Raw genomic sequence first — 26,509 nt, 5'->3', positions numbered from 1 at the left:
CAAAGATGGTTCAGAAATCATAGCACTGTGATTTCTTAGAGAGATGGGTAAGAAGCTGAAATACGAGGAAATAAGGGAGTCAGGTGAGAAACCATACAACCACAGTCTCTGGCAGGAAGATATTTACACAAACAGAGAACACACAAAGCACAAGAAAGGGTCATGAGGGCACATATGTTATGCCCCATATAAACTGGATGTGCGGTGCTTGCACTGAGATTCAGTGTCCATAATAGGGAATGAGCTGCATGGGATTAAGAAACAAGATGGAAGCCATGTCTGAACTTGAACCTACAGTGTATCTTCAACCAGTTCCCTAAGGTATGTCAGGTGGAGAATCAACCTATGCTGAAAGCAAGGACATACAGGGAATCCAGCCACAAGGTCCTGAGAGGTCAGGTATGCCCAGACCCCTATAAAAGCTTCCAGGTCAGACTTACTGGCTTGTCAAAGCAATCAAGCACAACACTGGTTGAGATATTGGGAGATCTGTTTTGCTCCCCCTACCTGGAATGGCTCTGAAGAGAAGAGAGGGGGGCCTCTTGCACGCTGCACTGAGGTTTCCTGCAAAACTTAGTGCTTTGCACCCCCTCTAGCTACGCCACCGGCTGGAGGAGGTCTTAACAACAGAGGTTAACTCTTTCTCCTGTGCAATTTTCCTGATTTAAAATGCACTCACCCATCTCATGCTGCTGTTTACCTCATGGGGAAGTCTGTGCAATTATTCATGTGTTCCTTGTAAAGTTTCCTGTACAGGGAAATAGGAGGTTCAAGACGATAATTTAAATGAGGAAAATGGTGCATTGCCCTGTGGCCCTCATAGCTGCATTTACTTTTTGTTGCTTGTTTGTTTGGTTTTAACGTGAGATATCAGATTTCAGTGTCTGGCCACGATGTGTGGTCTTGTCTAGTTTGCGTTTGCCTCCCCTCGACTCTGCTTTGCCCTGCCCCACTGCACTGGAACTGGGTCTGCCATGGCAAATTCTGTATATTGGTCAGTACAATACTTTTTTGAATGTGAAAACTTTTTTGAATGTCTATGAGTTCCTTTACCTAGATTGTCTTGGCCATCATGTTACATGCTTACAAAGCATCTGTGTCTGTGTGATGGGAAAGCGTTCAGCTAAGCCCAGGGCCCAGGAGAGGGGGGTAAAGGGGGTAATTTGTACCCAGGCCCAAGGTCAAAAGGGGGGCCCAGGAGCCAAAGGAGGGGACCCAGAAATTTCCTGGATTCTGATATTTTCCTATCTACTCAGACATGTTGTCCATACGGGATGTTGGGGACACTACCATGACTGGGGATACTGGGGACACTACTGATGCCACATGGGTGGGTAGACCTGGGCTCCAAAGACTTTTCCAGCTGTGTCTACCCTCCCCTCACTCCTTGATGCAGGATTGGTGATGGCATCTGGCTTAGATGCCTTTGAAAGGAGATTGGACAAGTTTCTGGAGGAAAAAATCCATCATGGGTTACAAGCCATGATGTGTATGCGCAACCTCCTGATTTTAGAAATGGGCTATGTCAGATGCTAGGGAGGGTACCAGGATGCAGGTATCTTGCTGTCTTGTGTGCTCCCTGGGGCATTTGGTGGGCCACTGTGAGATACAGGAAGCTGCACTAGATGGGCTTTTCACCTGATCTAGTGGGGCTCTTCTTATTTGTTAGCAAAAGAATTTTATATAGGAATGTACTTCTGAGCTGTTCACAAGTTCCTCTTTGGATGGTAAACCATAATATGTACCCTGATTCCTACCTGCATTGGTGGAGTTACTGAAAGTTCATGCTGGCACTTAGGGACACTTACAAAAAGGTGTTTAAAATATCTTGGATATTCCACATGCTTCTGATCCATCAGTGGACTTCTTACTGCTGAAAAAGAAGCAATGTTGCTCGGAAACAAACATCTAATTCTGCCTCGTAAGGGACAGAAGAAATTGTTGATGTCTTGAATTCATTGCCACTTTCCTCTCATCTTTAGGTGAGGGGAAAGTGTTCTGCCAACTTTGAATTAATGAAACCAAGCCGAAAGAATTGTCTCTTCTACATCAGAGCTGAATTTCATTTTTACTGCAGGCATTTTTTGCAAGATAATTATGTGACGACTTTTTTGACTGATCTCTACAGTAAAATACTTTGCTATGACCTTTTTTCTGGATGAACAAGTATTGTTGGAAGGTTAATACAAATGTATGGCACAGGTTTCAAAGCTTACCATATAATAACACGGGCTAATATTTATAGGCAGTGTCAGGAAGGCAGGGACATGTGGTGGTGGGGACGCAGGTGAGGCAGTGCCTCCCTACTGGAGTCCTTTGAAAGTGCCACTGCTGTGGGAGGTGCTCAAGCACTCGCGATGCCAGCGCCTCCCACGGTGGTGGCACTTTTTGAAGAACTCCAGTGGGGAGGCACTGCCTCACCTGCCTCTCCACTCACCACACGACCCTGCAGGATAGTTAAAAATGGTTTTATAGTGAATATATAGTAAGTGTGGCTTTACTGAACATATAGGGTGGTATTTATTTACTTTGAAATTATGTACATTCCCTACCAAACAACATTTACTTTTGTACCTAAATAGAAAAGTCCTTCAGGATTTCTTAATAGTCTGTTTAGATTAATATTTTCACCATCCTGACTAATATAGCTTCTTTGGAGAATTTAGCTGCTTTGCAACACATTGGTACCTCCAGATAATTGAGGAACAAGTTAAATAGCACTGGTCCAGTATTGATCCTTCAGTGACCTCACAGTTTATTCTCCATCATCATGAGAGCTCACCATTTTCTCTACTCTCTGCTTCTTTCTATACAATATAACCTGGCAATTTTCAACTGCTATGCTGTGGTTATTGCTTACTAGCTATTTATTTTATATTATTGATTTGTTATTCCTTTTGAATAATCTCCAAAGGGATAGATTTCTGATCAATATTTTATAGCTCTTTGTCAATTGGGTGAGTTCTAGAGCAGGTGTGTACTCTTCTTGCAGGCGATGATTTGTTAACTACACTGAAGGTCTGATTCTATCCAACTTTCCTGCACCATGGCTATATTCTGGGGGGGGGGGGCAGTCATAGAGATCTCCTCAAGGTAAGGGAAGTTTTGTTCCCTTATCTCAGGGCTGCTGAGATAGTTGCTGCTTATTATAGTTGCTTCGGTGCTGAAAAGGTGGTTAGAATTGAAACCTGGGTTTGCAAAATTTGCTCTGGCAGCTAAGGAATTCAAACCTAATAGGTAAAAGTTAGGGTATTTATTACATTGACAGAATTTTTTTCTACCACCATGGACTTAAAGTGGCATACATGGGTTCCCAAGCAGAGCGCCATCCAGGCGCTGACCAGATCTATACTGGATTACCTTCAGCAGTGTGGATGTATCATGTGTTCTCAAACCACGGCCATGAAATGATTTGTGTATGTGATCATCCTACTCAAGACTTAAAATGTTAGGGGTATATTTGACTCTTCAAATGCTATCCTTCGTAAAGACTGGAAAGGACTATTAACGAGTATAGGGAGATATTGAAGTTATTGTTATAACCCATTTATCTCTGTCTTGGTGTCTGTTTGTAGGGTGCTGCGTGTCTTCTATTTTTGAATGGGGATGGCTAGAAGCAATATGGTTTGAACTGATATATTTAAAATTTGGGCAACACCAGGCAGCAAAACACAAACATCCAAAAAGACATGCATGCTTTTGTTATGTTGTCCTGAAGAACGTATGCTTTTAATTTGGAAAAAATAAAATTGTTAATGTGTGTGCCTGGTTCACTTTGCAGACTAACAGAAGCCCACCAAACAGCAGTCAAAGTCATAAGAAGAATGCAGTATTTTGTAGCCCGGAGGAAGTTCCAGGTAAGGAATCCCAATTCTCTCCTGTTTTTCTATGTGTATTCTTATATATCAGCCTTCCTAGTCTCCTGAAGGCTGAGACTCGGGGCAGAGCCTAGGAGATAAGAAACGTAACTAGAGGGAGGAGATACAACAGGCACCACAAAGTGCTGTGTAAGTACTCCCTCCCCTTCACTGTCAGAGCCATTTGGGGCAGTGATGGCTCTGATGAGGAGTGGGGGGGGGGTGCTTACACGGTGCATTGAAGCACCTACTGTACTTTGCACGCCCCTTCCCATCTATGCTTCTGAGTGGAGTCACACAGGGTGGAACCTGGTGGGCAGAGAGCAAAGCCCAGCTGTCTCTGTAGGTTCAAAGTGGCAGGCTTCAAATGCAACAAGTCTGAAACTAAACAGTGCCTCCACCCCAACAGTATTGTGAAACAAGATTAGCTAGATTAGTGCGTGCATTTCTCTTTCTCTCGATACCGAGCTAAACAAACGCATCGGTAAAGCAGCTACCACGTTTTCCAGACTCACAAAGAGAGTCTGGTCCAACAAGAAGCTGACGGAACATTCCAAGATCCAGGTCTACAGAGCTTGCATCCAGAGTACACTTCTGTACTGCAGCGAGTCATGGATTCTTCGCTCACAACAGTAGAGGAAACTGAACGCTTTCCACATGCGCTGCCTCCGATGCATCCTCGGCATCACCTGGCAGCACAAAGTTCCAAACAACACAGTCCTGGAATGAGCTGGAATCCCTAGCATGTATGCACTGCTGAAACAGAGACGCCTGCATTGGCTCAGTCATGTGGTGAGAATGGATGATGGCCGGATCCCGAAGGATCTCCTACTATGGAGAACTCGTGCAAGGAAAGCACCCTACAGGTAGACCACAGCTGCGATACAAGGACATCTGCAAGAGGGATCTGAAGGCCTTAGGAGTGGACCTCAACAAGTGGGAAACCCTGGCCTCTGAGCGGCCTGCTTGGAGGCAGGCTGTGCAGCATGGCCTTTCCCAGTTTGAAGAGACACTTGGCCAACAGTCTGAGGCTAAGAGGCAAAGAAGGAAGGTCCATAGCCAGGGAGACAGACCAGGGACAGACTGCACTTGCTCCCGGTGTGCAAGGGATTGTCACTCCTGAATCGGCCTTTTCAGCCACACTAGACACTGTTCCAGAACCACCATTCAGAGCACAATACCATAGACTTTCAAGACAGAAGGTTGCCAATACAATACAGTACAATGGTGCGTGCATTGTGAGAGCTTGCACACCTCATATAGCCGTGGCGTTTTTCAAAGGACTTCAGTGGGGAGGCTCTGCCTCACCTGCCTCTCCATCCACTGCACATCCCTGGTGGCATTACACTCCCCTCCAATATTCTCTCCCAACCTGTCTTTGGAGAAGCCTTCGGACTCCTCCATAGTCAGCCCCTGGCTTCTTTAGATTGCTTTTCATGTAGTGACTGTAACATGTAGCCAGTCTCTCTCTTTGGAACGTGTGACTTGGGTCGTTGGCATCTATCACAATCAGGTTTTGTTGAGGTTCTTGATGTTTCTGGTGATTACACTTGAAAAGAGCTTTTCAGAAAATGGGTGAGGAGAAAGATGCCAGGTTAGTGGGCCTTTTTTTGTCTTTTTTTTTTTTTTGCTCTCATTCTGGATATTTATGGGTTGAGTCATTCTAAATCTGCAGTGGGCTTGGCCTGTTTCCATTTTATATTACTTAACAACATAAATCTTTACACTGTTGATTCTATATGAACAAAAGGAGGTTTGGAAAAATAAACTTTATTAAGAAGGAAGAAAATTAATTGTACATTTGGTAGTTTAATTCTTTTTTCCTTTCAAAGCCTTTATAGTACATCTGGGCTTTGAGCCATGATGATTCAATAGAGAGAGCCCAAAAAATAGATTTGGAAGAGGGGGGGTTAGCCAAACCACCCTCAAAGCACCCCTGCCAGTCAACCCAAAGAGTGATACTGGCACAGTTGACCTTCGAGAGAGAGACAATGGCCTGATTTTTCCTGGCCAGAAATAGTGATGTGTCAGCGTCTGTAGGCAATGAAGCTGTAAGAGAAAAAGCAATAAACTTGAAGCCTTTAAAAATCAAAATTATAACACTCCAGCCTCCCCCTTCATGCACACATAACACACATGCCAAGAAACAGTAAACTTCTGTTTTCCAAAGTCAGCGTCCAGATTGCTCTGGACTGCTAAAGATGGACCAAAATAGTTTTGCCTGAATCAGTTTTCTGGGGAGTTTTGCTGCTTCTTTTTTTGCAAGATTTGTTTTTCCCCGTCTGCTTTTATCTGCAATCTCTCGGATCCCATGGCTGATCTCCAAGCATGACTCCATCACATGGTGGAGGTGCTCCTTGCATGCTAATGGCGCTGGCTGTGGCTATGCCAGAGTGGAAACAGACAACAAGACTAATGAGCTGTTGTCAGTTATTTTTCAATTACTAGATTTTCCAGTGTACCTCTTCCCCCCCCTCGTTTTCCCACACCCTTGAAGGACAGCAAGAAGGGAGACCCATCGCGCCCCCTGATTCCCCACTGAGCTTATGTGGATTCCAAAACAGCAAAAGCCAACACTAATACCATCTCCACTGCCACCACCCCACTTTTTCTGTGTTTATTCCATTAATAATCGCATTGTCATGTAAATTCTCCGGGTTCTTTTTCTTTTTCCTTTTTAGCGCTCAGTCTCAGCCAACCCCAGCTGGTCTCTGGATTTTTGGCAGCAAAGAGCAGTATGATAGCAATTGAAAACTAAAAGCATTTTTAAAAATCCGTCTTCCTTCTCAGCTTCACCAGTATGTTAAGGTTGAAATCCTAACTGCCATTGCACACAGTTGGAATTCTTTCTGAGGAAAAATCTTTCTGAGTAGTTATGCAGCCCCCCAAGCAAATATGTAATAATGCATTGCATGCACCCCCCCCCATGGTTTTATTGTTCTTATTCATGGTTTTATTTATTGCTTTACATATTGTACATTTTAGTGTGGAATTTGTAAGCCACCTCGGGCTTTTGCTTCAGCTTGAGAAAGGTGGAATATAAATCTTTAAAATAAATAATTAATCATCTGATAACAGTATACATCTTGAATTGGAAATATGGTCCCAACTTGTTGTACGACTTGTTTAGTTGAAGTGGTGAAACTCTAATGTTCCCTTATGTCGGGGCTACATTGGTGCTGGAAAGGTGGTTAGGATTGGGCCCTTGTTACCTTACAGCGTTGCCATAATGTTCGTGGAGCACGTACATCGTGTATGTGAAACATCTTGAACTGCTGTACAGCTGCTAAATATTTGTAATTTTAAGGCCTGTGTGAATGCGGCAAAAAGGGATTTTCCTATCTTCTCAATTTTTTTCTCATTTCACAGCAAGCTCGGAAGCCCTATGATGTGCGTGATGTAATTGAACAATATTCTCAAGGACACCTTAATATGATGGTCCGGATAAAAGAACTCCAAAGAAGGTAAGCTTTGCCACTTGGATCCAAATCAATGAATAGTCTGCAGCTTCAAGAACTGTGGGACAGGAATGTGGAATGCACATTTTAGAAATAACTGGGTTTGGAAACCTTGGGCACAGGAACTGGTAAAGGTCATAGAAACACAACTTCCGCAAGCCTTTTTATATTGTATAGAATAAGGTGTTGTGTAGAGATTATAGTTCCTGTAGAGCAGGAAAACAATATTGGTAGTGTTTGCTAGAGGGGAGAGAGAAGCAGAGAATGTGCTCGAAAGCTTTAATTGCATAGCATGTGAGCATGCTAAACATTTATGGAATCTATAATGACCAGAAACTAAAGATGAACTTGTACTGTTACATTAAGCCCAAACTAAATGTAGCAAACATAACAAGTCTGGTATTATTTTGGATCCTGCAATACTCAGACTAAAGAATGAAGATGTAATTAAGGTTTGATACACCCCTGCACAGGATCTTGGCCTGTAAAATTAAATAGCAATAACTAGGTTTATTACAACCATCTGAAACATATTGGAAATCTACTGGTTTAATTAAGCAAATTTTCTTTTTTTAGGCTGGATCATTCCTTGGGAAAGCCTGGCCTCTTTCTTCCAGGTACAGTACATTTCCTGAATCAGTTGCAGCAGCCAAGGGGAGTGGGACCCATTACTCAATTGAACATTTAGCTTAGTTGTTCATGACTGAATGCAGTTGATAAGGCCACAAAAAAGTTGTGGCAGGTATATCTGTTGAAAATTTTGAACAGATTCAAGTGGGCACCTCTTGCCACGTGTGTAACCATAGCACATTTCAGAGAGGATCTGTCATTTCATGGATCATGTTCACCTATCTTCAGTGACAGGGCCATATATCCTCTTCCAGAATCTGCTAACTCAGGCTGTCTTTTGTTTCATTCCCTCGCTCTGAGGGAGAGAAGAGGAATCACTCTATATGTTGTACCTCTTCTCAAGTGCATGTGCTTGAAGATCTTGAGGGTCATGCATGGAGGCTTCCGTTCAAGAAGTTTCTTGGCCATAATGTTTTGTTAATCCTTTTTTGTCCTTTGCTCGCAAACTGCCCAGGTTTTGCCTCATGTCTTGACTCTAGCGCCCAGTAGCAGTCGGGGGGGGGGGGGGAATCAGTGGCAAAAGCCCCACTGTGGGGGCAGCACGACCACAGTTGTGCTGCCGCTCCATTGCCGCTGCCAGTGCTGCCTCCATCCACCCTCTGGAGCCATTCCGCGGGCCGGTGCAGCCCCAGGGTGGCACAGGGGCCAGGTCCACAACTGCTAGTGCCATGTTCATACACAGCTTCAAATCCCAATCTGGCAGCAGTGTTTTCTATCAAGTTCTGGAAACAAATTTTGTCGACCATAAAAAGTAAACCAATGCAAGGAAATAAGCCTTAATCTTTCAGGAGCAAATATTCATATTTCTTCTAAATCTTTGCTGCCCTTCCTTTCACCTCACAGAGAGAGGTGCATATCGGTGGTGTAGCTAAAGGGGGTGCGAAGCACAGTGTTTTGCAGGGAGCCTCATGGCCCCTCTCCCTTTGGGAGCCATTCCAGGTGGGAGGGGCAAAACGGAGGTGCATGCCTCCATTTTGCTCCCCCACCCAGGATGGCTCTGAAGGGGAGGGGGAGGGTTCACTTGCATGCCATGGTGAGGCGATCTGCAAAACTTAGCACTTTGCACCCCCTCTAGCTACACCACTGCTGCATATAAGAGTACTGTACACAAAGTTGGTAAGCATTGCATTCAGTGATATACAGGCTCATGAAGCTCCCTTGAACCTGTATCTTGGCCATGCATTCTGCTCATCGTGTGCAGCTTATCTGGGTGTAAGCCCAGTTCTTACTAAAGTTGAAAAGCGGTATATAAATACTGTTACTACTACTACTACTACTACTACTAAAGAGAATTATGAAATCAAAGAAAGCTGGAGGGATTCTAGAGCCACTTTCGGTCTTTCCCCATCTGTTGTTTATCTCTGCTTATCTTACCTCTCCTGAAGAGCTAATTGTCCCATTCCCCCTCAACCCCTTAATCATCCAATACAGAAAAGATAACCATGTACAGTGAACCCTCCACTGAATTGACTAATGGGAGGAAGGGGTGTCCATTCTAACTCAAAGTCTGTTGAATCAACATGCCTTTCAGCCGAGACATTTATAAAACTTCAGGATAGAGGTATTTTCCAATCCCAATGCAGCTGAGATCCTTTTATACTGGAGCATTGTTCTTTTTAAACCCTGGAAAGCCAAGCTCCATGCAGCATGCAGCTCAGCATTCCCGGAACTTCAGTGATGACATGTGATGTCATTGTTGTGTGTCTGGAAATGGTGGCAACCTGCCACAAAGCAGCCTAAAGCGTTCATGAAGTAGCATGGATTGGAAGGAATATTGAACTGAATATGTCAGGGACTGAATCTGAGATCCTGTGCATGCAAAGCCTGTGTGCTACATCTGAATGATATTCCAATAAAAATATGTATCTGTATAGTTATTTCTTTCACAAAAATTAATATCTTTAATCATGTTTCAGTTATGTTGCTGGTTAACTTTCTGCTAGCTTCTGACTAAAATGTAGGTGGATGGATGGATGGAGAGAGAAAGAGAGATCAGTTGCCTTTTCCAGCCTTATAATTAAGTACCTGTTCTTTTTATCTAGAAAAGGGAGTAGACAAAGGATACTATACTGTAGGAGCCAGGTTGATCCGACTGGAAGATAAGGTAAGTAGTGTGAAAGCCTCCTGTTTGGCACTCCTTCTCCTGCTTATGATATCTGATCTGTGACACGAAGGCTGAAGATTAGATCTTGGCAGATCTCAGCATAGATAAGAACTCTGAGGAATCAAAATAAGGAAAGGATATCCTAATATTTGGAAATTAAGTTGATATAGATAATGTTATTCTGCTAACCACTTAATGGCTGCTTGCATCGTGGATTCATTGAACCTTGGGTCAAAGCAGGAATATTCACCCTTTGAACCCCAACTATACAGGTGATATAAAACCATGTTCTGTGGTGGAAGATTTCGTCTGAAACTTGAAATGCTGAAAGGGCCATTAATGTCTTTTGCTTTCCAAGTGACTAAATCTAATGTGTAGTAGTTGGCTGTGACATTTTACAGTGGATGCTACTGTATGAACTGATGTCTGTATAGGAAGGAGGAGAGTGTTGTGTTCAGTTGATGGGGAATGTCAATACAGATTATTGAACAGGAAACTGAGTGAATGCTCTCGTATCTTGATGAAAGAGGATGAAGGGAGAAATTGTCATTTTTCTTTTACGAAGAGTTCAAAGTAATACAATAGAGCAGGGTAGTAGACTTTAGGCTTGTGCAACCGACTTTGTTTTTTGTATTAGAATCCCTTCCTCTGTTTTGATGCAGCCACAAGTGAGGCACTTTAACCTGTTGGTGAGACAAAATAATAAAAAGACCACAGAGACCACCACCTTGTCTGTATAAGGCATTTCCTGGTTCTTAATCGGAGAAGGCATTTATAAATGTTCCCTTAGGTAGAACTGAGAGTTTCCCATGGAAATAATGAAGAAGCCCAGGGTTTTGGGTCCTACTACTACTGCACTAATATTTACCAGGGGCTGTTTATGGTTTCAGGAATATTTTCATGAAAATAGCCAAAAATAGCACCTGGAAATAGGTTAAAAATGCAGGCCAATTTGGAGGGCTTGGGGCTTATCAGTGTTGGTAGAAGGTTCCTCTCTTTCTTACATTCTCATGAGGCTATTTTTGAAAGTGAAGCACCTTCTCACACCATTTACTCTGGGATTTTCAGGGCCAGTGAAAAATGGCATCAAAAGTAGGCAATGCATCAGCCCTAATTAGAAATAGATATAAATGGGTACCCTTTCAAACAATAGATAGCAGCAAAGAAAGGAATTCTATTTATTTTGGAAAGAAAGGAATTAAATTTATTTTGCATGAAAACATTAATGTTCTGGGGCTTTAAAACATTTAGAAATAGCTTTGCCAGTCCATTATCCATGGCTTTCCTCCCTTGAATTGTCACCTTACAAGTTCAGTTATGTTACAGCATTGCCAAATGGTAACATTTTTGAATTGCACTGAGATAAGATGTGGTGAAGAATTTGTTTGTTTTTTTATTAAGAATTTTATTTATTTATTACAGATACAGGTGAGGAAAATGGGTTAAACTTTGGGCAGGTACTACACAGGTTACACATAAGGATATGGCCCTATATTACAACATGCATTATTTTTTTTTTTTAAAAAAAAGCGCAATCAAACAACTGAAAACACACACAATAATCTTCAATACAAAAGCGATCATATTTGCCATTATAAAAATTTAAATTTATCTAAACACTCATTATTGTTTAACTAAAATTATCTATCCAATCATAAAAAGGCTTCCAATATTTTCTTACTCTACCTAAATCTCTCTCTTTCATTCTTTCTGTTAAAACTTCCATTTCTGCAATTTCATAAATTTTGTCTATTAAATTTTCTCTAGCCGGCACGTCTGTAGATTTCCAATTTTGCACAAACAGTCTTCTTGCAAGCATTAGTTTTTAACCAGTCATGCTGTGAGTGGGAAAACACACAGCACTTGCTCAGAGATTTCTTTGGCTGGCATTGGCATTGCTACAAGCAGGTGACTGTATTTGTGCATTTCAACTCGGAGACTGTGTACGAACCTTAGCCATTTCGTATGAATTTTCTCATTCAAGGCTCTGATTAGCTGTTCCCACCCCCAAAGCCCCACATTCCTAAAAAGTTTGGGAATATATGAAGTTATAATTTTAATTTAAACACTGGGACGGAATGATGAACAAAATGAACTGTGTGAACAATTGTGTTTTTTTTTCTAGAATAGTTTTATCTATAAAGTGGTAAAATAGTTGTGCAGGAGGGAGGATAGAAAACAAATTGAGAGAAATAAGCAAAATATAAGTGCCCAATCCTATCCAACTTCCCAGTGCTGGTGCAACCACAGTGCAGCCCCAAGGTAAGGGAGGAATGTTTCCTTACCTTGGGAGGCCTCCATGGCTTCTCCCCCACTGCAGGATGCAGCACATACCCCATTGGCACAGCTACATCTCCACTAGAAAGTTGGATAGGATTGGGCCCTGAGTTGTGTGAGAGAACAGGTGCATATATACACAAGCAAGTGTTAAGCTCGGAATTTGGGCTTGTGTAAAGAGAAAGAAGAAAAATGTTTGTGAATGACATTCTAGAGTTGTATTATTCTTGCTTGAGGATTTAATCTGATCCACATTGAACGGAAGCAGTTGATGGGGATGTCCATCAGGGGATGGACAGAGTGGATAAAGAGATGCTCTTTACCCTCTCACACAACACCAGAACCAGGGGACATCCGCTAAAGTTGAGTGTTGGGAGAGTTAAGACAGAGAAAAGAAAATATTTCTTTACTCAACTTTTAGTTGGTCTGTGGAACTCCTTGCCACAGCATGTGGTAATGGCATCTGGCCTAGATGCCTTTAAAAGGGGATTGGACAAGTTTCTGGAGGAAAAATCCATTATGGGTTTCAAGCCATGATGTGCAACCTCCTGATTTTAGAAATGGGCTGTCAGATAAGAACATAAGAACAGCCCCACTGGATCAGGCCATAGGCCCATCTAGTCCAGCTTCCTGTATCTCACAGCGGCCCACCAAATGCCCCAAGGAGCACACCTGATAACAAGAGACCGCATCCTGGTGCCCTCCCTTGCATCTGGCATTCTGACATATATGTTGTTGGCAACCTTCAGTCTCGAGAGACTATGGTATCGCGCTCTGAAAGGTGGTTTTGGAACATCGTCTAGCGTGGCTGAAAAGGCCGATTTGGGAGTGGCAATCCCTTCCACACTGGGAGCAAGTGCAGTCTGTTCCTGGTCTGTCTCCCTGGCTATGGGCCTTCCTTCTTTGCCTCTTAGCCTCAGTCTGTTGGCCAAGTGTCTCTTCAAACTGGGAAAGGCCATGCTGCACAGCCTGCCTCCAAGCGGGCCGCTCAGAGGCCAGGGTTTCCCACTTGTTGAGGTCCACTCCTAAGGCCTTCAGATCCCTCTTGCAGATGTCCTTGTATCGCAGCTGTGGTCTACCTGTAGGGCGCTTTCCTTGCACGAGTTCTCCATAGAGGAGATCCTTTGGGATCCGGCCATCATTCATTCTCACGACATGAGCGAGCCAACACAGGCATCTCTGTTTCAGCAGTGAATACATGCTAGGGATTCCAGCACGTTCCAGGACTGTGTTGTTTGGAACTTTGTCCTGCCAGGTGATGCCGAGAATGCGTCAGAGGCAGCGCATGTGGAAAGCGTTCAGTTTCCTCTCCTGTTGTGAGTGAAGAGCGAAGCGAATTCTGACATAGCCCATTTCTAAAAACAGGAGGTTGCACATGCACATCATGGCTTGTAACCCGTAATGGATTTTTCCTCCAGAAACGTGTCCAATCCCCTTTTAAAGGCATCTAGTCTAGACGCCAGCACCACATCCTGTGGCAAGGAGTTCCACAGACCAACCACACACTGAGTAAAGAAATATTTTCTTTTGTCTCTTCTAACTCTCCCAATACTCAATTTTAGCGGATGTCCCCTGTTTCTGGTATTATGTGAGAGTGTAAAGAGCATCTCTCTATCCACTCTGTCCACCCCCTGCATAATTTTGTATGTCTCAATCATGCCCCCCTCAGGCGCCTGTTTTCTAGGCTAAAGAGGCCCAAACGCCGTAGCCTTTCCTCATAAGGAAGGTGCCCCAGCCCCGTAATCATCTTAGTCGCTCTCTTTTGCACCTTTTCCATTTCCACTATGTCTTTTATGAGATGCGGCGACCAGAACTGAACACAATACTCCAGGTGTGGCCTTACCATAGATTTGTACAACGGCATTATAATATTAGCCGTTTTGTTCTCAATCCAAAAGATGCAAGGGAGGGCACCAGGATGAGGTCTCTTGTTATCTGGTGTGCTCCCTGGGGCATTTGGTGGGCCGCTGTGAGATACAGGAAGCTGGACTAGATGGGCCTATGGCCTGATCCAGTGGGGCTATTCTTTTGTTTTTATGATGGATTATGTAAAGGCACTCTGTTCATGTTCATGGGTGGTAAGCACCTTGACTGTGATATTATTTTGAAGGCTAAGGATTGGTGTGAAGTGTTGTGTTTAGCAGCCTGATTTTGTACTTCCCTACACAGTCAGTTCCGGCTTTCAGTTAATAGCTATCTGATTTTTGAAAAGCCAGCAGGGTTGAGGCAATTATTTTTCTTTCTATCGCCCTATTTTCATTGGAGGCTCTGCTCTGTACTCTGCTACCCACTAAAAATCTGACTGCAACCCACCAATGGGGACAGAACCCACAGTTTGGGAACTGCTGGTCTATAACCACTGACAGATTCCCTTTAAAAATATTTGGGCAATCATTTCCAACTTGACCTAACTTCTGGCATTTGCTTCCACTTAAATTTGTAATCTAGCCCCTCTTTATCATTTAGATGGATTAGGAATTGCCCCATTTTTGTCTCCCATTTAATATTTAAAAGTATGGGAAGAATGAATATTATGGTCTTGAAGATGGAGGTGAGGAAGCAAAGCAACCCTAAACATAAGAGCCAGAAGAACTGAAAAATGGGAAAAAGGGTACGAGAAACAGCTGTGTTGAATTTTTAAAAAGCTATCTATTAGATATTTTTATAATTATATGGCAATCCCTTGTGGTATTTACAGTTACAATTTGTGTCCATATTAACATAACTCTTTCCACATTTATAGACGAACAAGTGATAACATGCTGAGCCAAAACCAGCCATTTGGTAATATTTAAGATGGGCAGGCCTGCTGAGAAACCCGGAGCTCGCTGAAACCCTGCAAGCCTGAGCACATCAGCCAGGCAAGTCTGAGCAAAACGCAGGCCTGTATCCAGACACGCTTTGTTGCTGAAGCCAGGCTGACGGAAAGGAACAGTGCATTTGGGAGAAAAGCAGGCATGTTCTCCTTTTCTACCAAAAAGACATTTTTGTCAGGTTAAATACAAAGACTGGATTACTGACCCAGGATCTCTGAACGAGAATATGACCTCCATACCAGTGGTGTCGCTAGAGAGAGTGCAAAGCACTAAGTTTTGCAGGTAGCCTCACTGTAGTGTGCCTCTGTTTTGCTCCCCCTGCTCAGAATGGCACTGAAGGGGAGGGGGAGGGATTGCAGTGAGGTTCCCTGCAAAACCTAGTGCTTTGCCCCCCTCTAGCTACACCGCTGCTCCATCTTCTGTGTCCACTGTTGAGAAGGGGGGCATTTCTTTTTGTTTTTACTGTGCGTCACTGAGTGCCAATATATGACATTCTTTGGAATTATGTTTGCAATAAAAGTTAGAATGACAGTGGAAACAGACTGGCTGCAAAGGCCTCATTCTGGAGGGAGTGGAATTCTTGCATCCAACTCTTCCTCTTTGTCCTTAGCTCTCCCTTAAAGTCATGAGCCAGTCTCTAGGGGAATTCTCAGCAGCCTTGATTTGCCTGCTTTTTATACAGTAACAAGGGGGGACGTATCCCATGTAGGGTACGGATCCTGTATCTGTGGATTCACTTATCTGTGGATCAGGTCCACAGCTCCCACCCCGAACACACATCCTCTGGAGGAGGACCTTCCCTTCGTCTCTGGAGGGTTGGGGGAGGCATTCACCTGTATCCACAGTTACTGTGGGTACAGGGACACACCTATGTATCTACCCGTGGCTCATCTGCCCTGTTGTCACCACCTCCCCCCCCAGCCATGCCTCCTGAAGCCTGCCTGTTCCATGACAGTATGCCCTGACTGTGTTGCCTGGGAAACCCAACTATTGATTCTGAGCAGTCTCATCGTACCATGCTGCCCCTCAAAGCCACTTCTCCCTTTCACAGGAAAGCGGTGGCTTAGTCCCTTTGCAAAGTGAGGCTAGTCGCCATTCTAGCCAGATGATTCAGAGAGAGTGTGCTGCAATGACTATCAAGTTGAACTGGGACCCAAGCCCTTGCCTCCTGCTTGCCATAGACTTCTTGGCCAAAACATGAATCATTTAAGAAAGATGGAGGAGGACTTCATACTATTTATTTCCCAAGAACAGGGTGGCTGTTTGTCTGTTTGCTTGTTTATTTATTGATGGTATTTCTGTCCTGCCCTTCTCCCTAAAGGGACCCAAGGCGGCGTACAATTAGAAATACAAACGATAACATCATAATTAAAATGCAAGTTAAAACAAATTAAAACAAGCTATGTTTATCCTGTATTGATAACACTGCTAAGTTATGAGAAAATAAAGCACAAGTCAGGTTCTTAAAATATAGTGGATGTGGGGGGCACTGTAATATTGAATCCGCTTCAGATGAGATGGGGCAACATCAGGGGGAGACTGGCCAATCCTGCCATTTTTCAGAGTCATGACAATGGACAGAGCCACCACTCAGAGCAGGGCACAATCCTGGCATGCAGAAGATCCCAGATTCAGTTCCTGGTATATTCAGTTACAAAAGCCATCAGGTAGCAGGGCCTGTGTGTGTCTTTATCTTGAGTTCCAAACCTTCTAACACAGGTGTTTTCTTTTTCAGATCCGATCATCAATTCTAATTTAAAATGCTGATATTTGACCAATAGTGCCATAAATGGTTCAGGTCTTGGCTATCTAACTGCTTTCTCCCTTACCAACCTCTGCATATACCAGCTATTTTTAATTGGTGTTGAAACCTTCTCATATAGCAATGTTTTTCAACCCATTTTCAACATGAAAAGTTGAAGTTCCATTAATTTCAATCAGAGTCAGATCAACTTCCTTTAGGTTTCATCCATTTTATATATCTTAGGGCGCAATACAGAGAATTACTTGGGCCAACGCAAGTACCTTGCACCGGCCCAGGAGGGTCGCAAACGTGCCATAAGGCACACTTGTACCTCCTTGTGAGTTGGCAAGGTCAGTGTGTGGAGGTGCACCAGCCTGTGGAGGCTGGCATAAGCTTCTGCACCGATGGAGGCCCTGAGCCTTGCTGAGCTCAAGGGAGGGCTGGTGTGGAGCAGGAGGCGGGGCTGGGACCCAGCAGTTATGCCGGATTCCAACCTCTGTTCCCTGGGAGTTTGGAGCAGCTTCAAGCTGCTCTGCTCTCCTTGGACTTGTGCCACCTCAGGAGTTTCCCCTTACCTCTGGCTGAGCCACTTTGGGCCTCTTGGCTTGCCTGTTCCAGCACAGGATAGGATTGTACTCTTAGTGTCTGTTTGGGGTTTTATGTGATTTTTATATTGTATGTCATCATCCAATGGTAGCTGTAATGACTTATGCAAGGGGAAAGGATACAAATGTATGTTTCTAATTTTTGTCCTGAGCAATTTTTTTTCATTTATTTATTTATTTAGCGTATGGCATATAATACATGGACATATATCAGTTAGACTAGATCAAATGTCAATGTCCAGTTCATGCAACCATTCAAGGACAGATTTACCTTCATAGAAAAACTCAAACCATGGGCCAGTATACGCCCTCGGTTTGCAGCTGGACACAATGTGGTACGTGACTTGGTGGGAGAACCCGCAATCACACTGAGGGGTAGATACTAGCCCCCATTTAAACACTGAGTCCAGACAAACACCATGTAGGGTACGGATCCTATTCAAAGATTTCCAGTGCTGGCAAGGTAAGTCAAAAACTGGCACCTTAAGTGTAGGATTGTCTATATATCTACCCGTTTCTGGGCGTTTGACTGCCCATTTAGCTTTCTATTGGGCATTGATGTTAAAATTGTTGTGCAGATGTTGTGCGAGTGCCAGAGAAGGCTTCCTGGATTTGAGCCTACCGATTGATAGATGAGGAAGATCGGATTTTTTTTTATTTTTTTCAAAATTAGTATTATATAACCATTATCTGGACAAATATGAAAGAATCAGTTTGGAGAACTGATAAAGTAGAAGTTCCATTTTCTTGTAATAATGCTATATAATTTTTTTAAAAATGGTATTTAGTTATTTGATTTAGCCATTTAGTTATTTGATTTTTCTCTGTAAACCGCTTTGTGAGCTTTTAGTTGAAAAGCGGTATATAAATACTGTTAATAATAAATAAATAAATAAATAAATAAATAAATAAATCTGGACTGTGGTAAAATGTTCTCAGAACATTGATGTTGACCGTGCAGATGATGTCTTGTAATCTGTACCAAATGTGGCCCCCACATTCAACAAACAGCCGTGTTCTGTTTGTATACGTGTGGAGCCTTGGATAAATAACATACATCACAGGACCAATTTTACTAGTGGGGAAGGATTAATGTGGTCTCCTTTATGCACTGCACATGTATACCTATAATGACCTGCTTACATGAACACAAAACCATGAAAAGCCATTACGACTGTCAAGATTATGTTAATTCAGGACTGAAAGCAACCCTTCGCTTTAAGTTATAGCTCAGAAATTACACTGCTCATTCATGAATTTTATATTTAAGTGGCTGTTTCCAAAAATGTCACAGTAGGTGGGGAGGCCGGAGCAGGGGGTTCGTTTTCCTTGGCCAGTGCTCTGTAGCTGTTCCTGTGTTCATTTGGTTTGGCTCAGGCTATGAAATGCTCCAGACTCAAATAACTCCTTCAATGTTGACATGCGCCTATAATGAGAATAAGCAAAGAGAATAAACTCAGCCTGCGTGTGCAGCAGAACAAGGTGAAGTGGCCAAGGTCTGTGATGGTGGAATGAACTGCTCTGTTTCAGACAACAGGTGTGGACCCTATTGAGTCCCATGAATAAAATTCCTTGCAAGAAGAAAAGTAGCAGAATGAGGTGCAGATGATGTCCTACTCTGTTCATTTGCAGGACATCTTTACAAGGTGGTGCGGGGAAGGAAAATCAATCAATCCTACAGGAAATCAACCCTGACAGATGCTGAAGCTGGAGCTTAAATACTTCGATCATCTCATGAGAAGGGAGGACTCTTTAGAAAAGACCCTGATGCTGGGAAAAATTGAAGGCAAAAGGAGAAGGGGACGGCAGAGGATGAGATGGCTAGATAATGTCAGGGAGGCAATGGACATGAATTTGGACAAACTCCGGAAATTAGTGGTAGACAAGGGGGCCTGGCGTGCTGTGGGCCATGGCGTCACGAAGAGTCGTACACGACTTAACGATTGAACAACATCAACAGGGAAGGGATGGGCTGGATCCCAGCAGCACCAGCAAGCACCAGAATCCTTCTCCCTCTCCTTTCTTCTCTCCCTTACTGTCCTCAGTTTTGTGCCAGCAAAATGGCTGGCAGAAATCCTAGAAGATCTCCGCAGCTCCCCTCCCCCCCCAAACACAGGATGAAGCATGAACTCCATTGGTGTTCATAAGAACACCATAAGAACCTCATAAGAAAAACCTCACTGAATCAGGCCAAAGGCCCATCTAGTTCAGCTTCCTGTAACTCACAGTGACCCACCACATACCTCAAGGAGCACACAAGACCTGCATCCTGATGCCCTCCCCTGCATCTGGCATTCTGACATATCCCATTGGCATATCCCATTTCTAAAATCAGGAGGGTGCACATACACATCATGGCTTGTAACCCGCAATGGATTTTTCCTCCAGAAATTTATCCAATCCCCTTTTAAAGGCTTCTTGGCCGGATGCCATCACCACATGCTGTGGCAAGGAGTTCCACAGACTATTTACAGGTTGGGTAAAGAAATATTTTCTTTTGTCAGTCCTAACTCTCCCAACACTCAATTTTAGTGGATGTCCCCTGGTTCTGGTGTTATGTGAGAGGGAAAAGAGCATCTCTCTATCCACTCTATCCTTCCCATGCATAATTTTGTATGTCTCAATTATGTCCCCCCTCAGGTGTCTCTTTTCTAGGTTGAAGAGTCCCAAACGCCGTAGCCTTTCCTCATAAGGAAGGTGCCCCAGCCCAGCAATCATCTTAGTTGTCCTCTTTTGCACCTTTTCCATTTCTATTATGTCCTTTTTGAGATAATGGAATCAGAATAGTGGTGATCAGAACTGGACTCATTACTCTAGGTGTGGCCTTACCATCCATTTTTACAATGGCATTATAATGTTAGCTGTCTTATTCTCAATACTCTTCTTATGATCCCAAGCATGGAATTATTTTGTTTGTTTGTTTGTCTGGTTACTATATTTCTATCCCATCTTTTTCCCTGAAGCGAGCCAAGGTGGTTAAGCCTTCTTCACCACCACCGCACATTAGATCGCCACATCTCAAAAAGGATATTGTGGAAATAGAAAAGGTGCAAAAAAGAGCAACTAAAATGATTACTGGAAGTAATGCAAGGAATGGCACCAGGATGCAGGTCTCTTGTTGTCATTTGTGCTCCCTGAGGCATTTGGTGGACAACTGTGAGATACAGGAAGCTAGAGTAGATAGGCCTATGGCCTGATCCAGTGGGGCATGTTCTTATGACACTTTCATCAAGCTGTCCACCAGCACCCCAAGATCTCTTTCCTGAGCTGTCACAGACCTCAAAGGGGGTTAGAATTTTTTTTAAAAAAATGTTTTGTTATGTAAACGTTTGTGAATTTTGTTGAAAATCCATATATAGAAATGTTAAATAATAGTAATGTATAGTTTTGCCTTAAGTTAGAGCTCCACATTAAGCCAAGTTATTCAGGAACAGCCATTTACATTATATGGGGGGGGGGGACTCCTTTCCTTCTCCTGTCCTTTTCAATGATTGATCATAGTTTAATAAATGAAGTTACGTGCAATATTTGCACCACCTTAACACATTTGAAAAACATCGTTACTGAAGTTTCATGAAAAATATAAATGCACCCAAGAGAGTCTATTTTAGGGTACAACAGTGCCATGTCTTAAATTAAATGTACAATTCCTGGCCTTCATTTCACTCTTGGAGAAGATCCAGTTGATGGAGACTTTTAAGCCAATGTTGGTAAATAAGGTTCAGTTCTTAGTTTAACTGCTGCAGTGCAAACTTGTGGGTTAAACCAAAAATCCGCAAGCACAAGGCAGACAGATGCTGATGCAAAGATGGGCTCAGCAATAGTGGCGCTTTTGTTCTCCTCTTTTTGGAACATATTTACCCCCAACGGTCAAATATGTCAGGTTCCACACTGTTAGAGGGCATCAGTAAAGTAGCAGAGACACACAGCACACCTCAGGAAATTCTGATGCGCAAACACAGAGTTACCCTGCACATGCCTGATCTTGTATGATCTTGGAAGCTAAGCAGGGTCAGGCCTGGTTAGTACTTGGATGGGAGACTGCCTGGGAATACCGGGTGCTGTAGGCTTATATCATAGTCTTTCCAGACTGAAGGTTGCCAACCAAACACAGAGTTGATGTGTGTTGCAGCTGTACAGCTTCAGCAACTGATAGCCCAATCCTGACTTATAACCAGTGGCATAGCTAGAGGGGGGTGCAAAGCACTAAGTTTTACAGGGAGCCGCACCACAGCGTGCAAGGGGCCCCTTCCTTTCATAGTCATTCTAGGTGATAGGAACAAATTTGGAGACGTATGCCTGGCTGTGCACTAAGTTTTCAGGGAGCCTCTCTGCAGTGTGGAAGGGGCCCCTCCCCCTCCCCTTCAGAGCCAGGCGTAAGCCTCCGTTTTGCTCCCACCACCCAAACTGTGTAAAGTCATGCACATTGGGGCAAAAAATCAAAACTTTAGATATAGGCTGATGGATTCTGAGCTGTCTGTGAGGAGAGAGATCTTGGGGTGGTGGTGGACAAGTCGATGAAAGTGTTGACCCAATGTGCGGCGGCAGTGAAGAAGGCCAATTCTATGCTTGGGATCATTAGTAAAGGTATTGAGAACAAAACAGCTAATATTATAATGCCGTTGTACAAATCTATGGTAAGGCCACAGCTGGAGTATTGTGTCCAGTTCTGGTCGCCGCATCTCAAAAAAGACATAGTGGAAATGGAAAAGGTGCAAAAGAGAGCGACTAAGATGATTACGGGGCTGGGGCACCTTCCTTATGAGGAAAGGCTATGGCGTTTGGGCCTCTTCAGCCTAGAAAAGAGACGCCTGAGGGGGGACATGATTGAGACATACAAAATTATGCAGGGGATGGACAGAGTGGATAGGGAGATGCTCTTTACACTCTCACATAACACCAGAACCAGGGGACAGCCACTAAAATTGAGTGTTGGGAGAGTTAGGACAGACAAATGAAAATATTTCTTTACTCAGCATGTGGTTGGTCTGTGGAACTCCTTGCCACAGGATGTGGTGATGGCGTCAGGCCTGGATGCCTTTAAAAGGGGATTGGACACGTTTCTGGAAGAAAAATCCATTACGGGTTACAAGCCATAATGTGCATGTGCAACCTCCTGATTTTAGAAATGGGCTATGTCAGAATGCCAGGTGCAAGGGAGGGCACCAGAATGAGGTCTCTTGTTATCAAGTGTGCTTCCTGGGGCATTTGGTGGGCCACTGTGAGATACAGGAAGCTGGACTAGATGGGCCTATGGCCTGATCCAGTGGGGCTGTTCTTATGTGAAGGGAATGGTTTCATATGAACATTTCATCATGTGACATTTCATCTTTGCATCCTGTGTAGTTTATGGCCTGCAGTCTGAAGTGGTAGAGTCCAGACAACACAGGATTATCACTAAACATAGTACAAAATTATAGATCCTAGCTTTCCTTGACCCATCTATCCACTGGCTAAGCTGTACTGTCATTTTTTGTGTAGAAAAACTGTACTGGGAATTTTTGTGTAGAAAGAAGCATTCAGTCGTGTGAGCTTTCACCTGCAGTTTGAAGCGGTATAGTCCAGTCTTGGGGTTACCTGCCTAAATAAGAACTAGAGATGATTCACGGGCGGTGGAGTAAAAGGGCACTTCTCAGACACTAGCTGAATAGGGACTCATGATGGGCAACAGTTATGTAGTAAATTGTGACATTTAAAAGAAGGTTAAATTATTCAGTTTGGGATTGTCAAGCATATTCCCCATAGTAGGGAGTAGTGGTACATAAAATGCAGGATATTGGTTTGCTTGGAGGGCAGCAGACCAGGAAGAGTGACCATCTGTGTGGTCTTTTCTCAGACCTCAACTTGAAGACACGCTTGGAATCACACTCTTGATGGTAGGGCGGGAAGAAAATGGGAGAATTTGGCTGTGGCCACTGGCTAGCTGCTGTTGATTGCTGTTTGTTTGCAGCACACTTCCTGAATTGGAGTAGCCTATCTGAGCCAGGAAGACATAGAATTTCAGCATCCATACTATTTCAGGCTCACATCCATTCTCAGCCTACAACAAATTTTGCCAGCAACTCCTCACTAGGGTCAGTTTAAGTGCACTGGAAGCTGGACCCAGGTATAGAAATGACTGCAGGACACTGTTTCCTGGTTTCTTACCCACCCACCCACCCTTTTTTAAAACAAAGCTCACTTACCACATTGCAAACATTACCCAGTCATCATAAAGAAATTGTTTTTGAATTTTGGAGCATAGGAGTTGGCATTGAGCTGAAGGATTTTTTATCCTGATACTTACCTGTGTTTCATAAATACCATGACCCGCTATATATCATGGCACTTTATGGCCTGCCTTAGTGGAGATGGGGTTGGAGTTCAGTGATGGAGCTTCTGCCTTGTATGCAGAAGGTTCCAGTTTTAATCCCTGGGAAAGAACCCAACCTGAACCCCTGGGAAATCATTGCCAGTCAGTGAAACAACAATGGCCCAGTGGTCTGGGACAGTAGAAAGAAGCTTCACGTGTATGTTTGGAAACCTAATAATGGATCACACCATTAGGCAGTCTCTACACAAATGGGTACTTCTCATTGACTGTGCTTAACCGAGGGATAAGGTATTCCATCCAGAGGCTTCCTACCTGGCCCTTGACAAAGCCCCCCTCCCATCTCAAAGATACATTCTTTTGCCTTCAGTTACTTATGCTTTTTAACATGCATACTGACATACAGACATGCTTGCCCATGTTTAAATAGCAACAGAGACCATAGCACAGCAATTTTCAACCAGTGTGCCATGGGACATTAGTGTGCCGCGAAAGGGCCACAGGAGTTTGGAAGAGAGCAGTTGAAAATCATTGAAAAACTCTTCCTGGTTTCTGCAGTTCTGTTTCTAGGAAAAATGTCTGTATTAATGAATTGTCTGTCTCTCTTTCTTCGCTGGCAGAGCATTACAATTCATTATCACAATTCATGACAATTTGTTACTACAGACAGCTGTCCTAGAAATAGAGCTGCAGAGCTCGGGAGAATCTCCCAGAAGCTGGAAGTTACATCTCAGGACATGAAGACCATAGAGAAGACCTTAATGTGCCATGAGAAGAAAAACATTGAAAATCACTGCTTCCCCCTAAGGGCTTCAACTGCTCCTTTGCATGTGTCTGTGTCTCAATTCATGCAAGCAAAGTGAGCTCCTGAAGTGTAAAAGAAAGGGGAGGAAATGCTGCCAGACCCTTAGTTGCTGCTCGTACCAAAGATGATAGAGTTAAACGGCCCTTTGCCCACGTGTCATTCTGCATGGGAGTGAATCAGTGGGTGGAACTCAGGTTGTTGGCCCTTCATCCCTTACTCGGCACAAAATATGGTTTGTTGCTGACCAGGAGCTTAAACTGTATGATTAACTCTTTGCACAATGTAATTTTGGTGTCTCCTTCATTTTTTCCAAGCTGGCATTGCTATCCATTGGCATCGAATTTATAGGTTGCTTGTCTCCTCTTGCAGCCCAGGCTATGTGTACTTTTAAAAGAATGTGTGTATATCTGCGTGTCTCGTTTGCCGTCCAAGACAGCTCCCACCTCTTCAGTCACTGGTCTCCGGCAAATATAAACAATCTTCTTTTCTTTCAGTAGAAGAGCTAACGTGAACTCTAACCAACTGCAGACCAGACGACGTCCCCATTCAGTTCAAAAGACAAAGTAATGAACTGTATCAGAAAGCAGTATTAGGAAGATTGACACCAAGTGGCGTAGCTAGAGGGGGTGCGAAGCACTGTTTTTCAGGGAGCCTCACCACAGCATGCAAGGGACCCCTCCCCTTTGGAGCCATTCCAGGCGGAGGGAGCAAAATGGCTCCGAAGGGAGGAGGGGCCCTTTGCACACTGCAGTGAGGCTCCCTGCAAAACTTAGTGCTTTGCACCCCTTCTAGCTATGCCACTGCAGACATCAAGTGCCCATACATTTAGGCAGTGACTCAATTAGAAGATTGCAATTTCAGGATCCTTTCTTGTGGCAACAAGTGCCCAGTTGGTCAAACTGAAACTCTTGCCCAAGTGATGAAATGGGGGAGGCGAGGCTTCTTCAAAGCATAAAGCAAACTAGGTGGAAAAACATTATGTGGAATTTTTTTAAACGAAAAGGTGGATTTCTGAGAAGGCCTTGAGGCAGACATGTGCTGAAGTTAACCTAAGTTTTCTTGTTTTCTGTCTGCTGTTCTTCATGTTGCCTTGGGGGCTGCTCCCAAATTCTACTCAGTTTTTTGAGTGTGCCTTTTTTCAGTTGTATCTACTTTGCACAGGACACTGCAGGCTCCCAGGGAACTCCTTTCATCACCCATCGGATCCCAGCCAAAGGCAATTTGATTTGGCATAACACAGGCCAGTCATGCCAACTCACTGGTTCTACACACTAATGCCATCACCGAATAAACGGGTCCATGAACCAGACATGCGTGCCAAAGATACAAATCCTCTTGCTTAAAAAAAGAGTGACTGGTGACATTGATAGCATCACTACTCTTCATAATGAGGTATTAAAAAAAAGTAACTACATCAGATGACCTTAATATACTTTTTTAATTCTTAGTTTACAGTTTCATCTTAAGCATGCCCAAGAACAACCTGCATCTGAATCTTTTGGGATGACTTTTGCCCCCTGCCCCTTACTAATATTTGCAATGACCATCCTGATGGCCAAGCAAGTATTTCTTTCTGGGCATGTTTCTCACATGGAAACCTCACAGTCTCACTGGGGCTGCGCAACCCGCCCTGCTTTGGAAGGATGGGAATTTTGCTCTTTCCAGCGTTCTTTTCAATTCATAGTTGAACATCAGCCTCATTAACTTTCAGCTTCTGTTTTTGCAAGGCCCACTGAAAAAACCCCTGTTTGTATAAATAATTTCAAAATTGTAGGGTACCTCCAATTTAAGAGGAGAGGACTATCTGGAGTTGGTTTTAGCAAATCGCCAAGCTCCTATGTTTAGTGTGTTTGCTACTTGTCAAAAGGATTTTCTGTTGCCTCTGGCCCAGACCATTGAGGTT

At 43.6% G+C, this 26,509-nt stretch overlaps 1 protein-coding gene across 2 annotated transcripts in view; it reads left to right on the top strand.

Moving 5' to 3' along the window:
* LOC136655753 (potassium voltage-gated channel subfamily KQT member 1-like) overlaps positions 1-26,509 on the top strand; it is a 288,896-nt gene that overhangs the window by 144,884 nt on the left and 117,503 nt on the right. The window contains exons 13-17 of one of the 2 annotated variants that reach the window (XM_066632373.1): positions 3,782-3,857; positions 7,227-7,321; positions 7,892-7,932; positions 9,988-10,049; positions 19,124-19,238. In XM_066632373.1, coding sequence (XP_066488470.1) covers positions 3,782-3,857; positions 7,227-7,321; positions 7,892-7,932; positions 9,988-10,049; positions 19,124-19,186 — 337 coding nt within the window. In that variant the 3' untranslated portion in view covers positions 19,187-19,238. Of the gene's footprint in view, positions 1-3,781; positions 3,858-7,226; positions 7,322-7,891; positions 7,933-9,987; positions 10,050-19,123; positions 19,239-26,509 lie in introns of those variants that run through there. The other variant, XM_066632372.1, reaches the window with a different exon arrangement.

The sequence above is a fragment of the Tiliqua scincoides genome, chromosome 6, assembly GCF_035046505.1.
Source record: "Tiliqua scincoides isolate rTilSci1 chromosome 6, rTilSci1.hap2, whole genome shotgun sequence".
In the NCBI taxonomy this organism is placed as follows: domain Eukaryota; kingdom Metazoa; phylum Chordata; class Lepidosauria; order Squamata; family Scincidae; genus Tiliqua; species Tiliqua scincoides.
The sequence above is the reverse complement of the archived record's forward strand: the minus strand, read 5'-3'. Positions and strand labels throughout refer to the sequence as shown.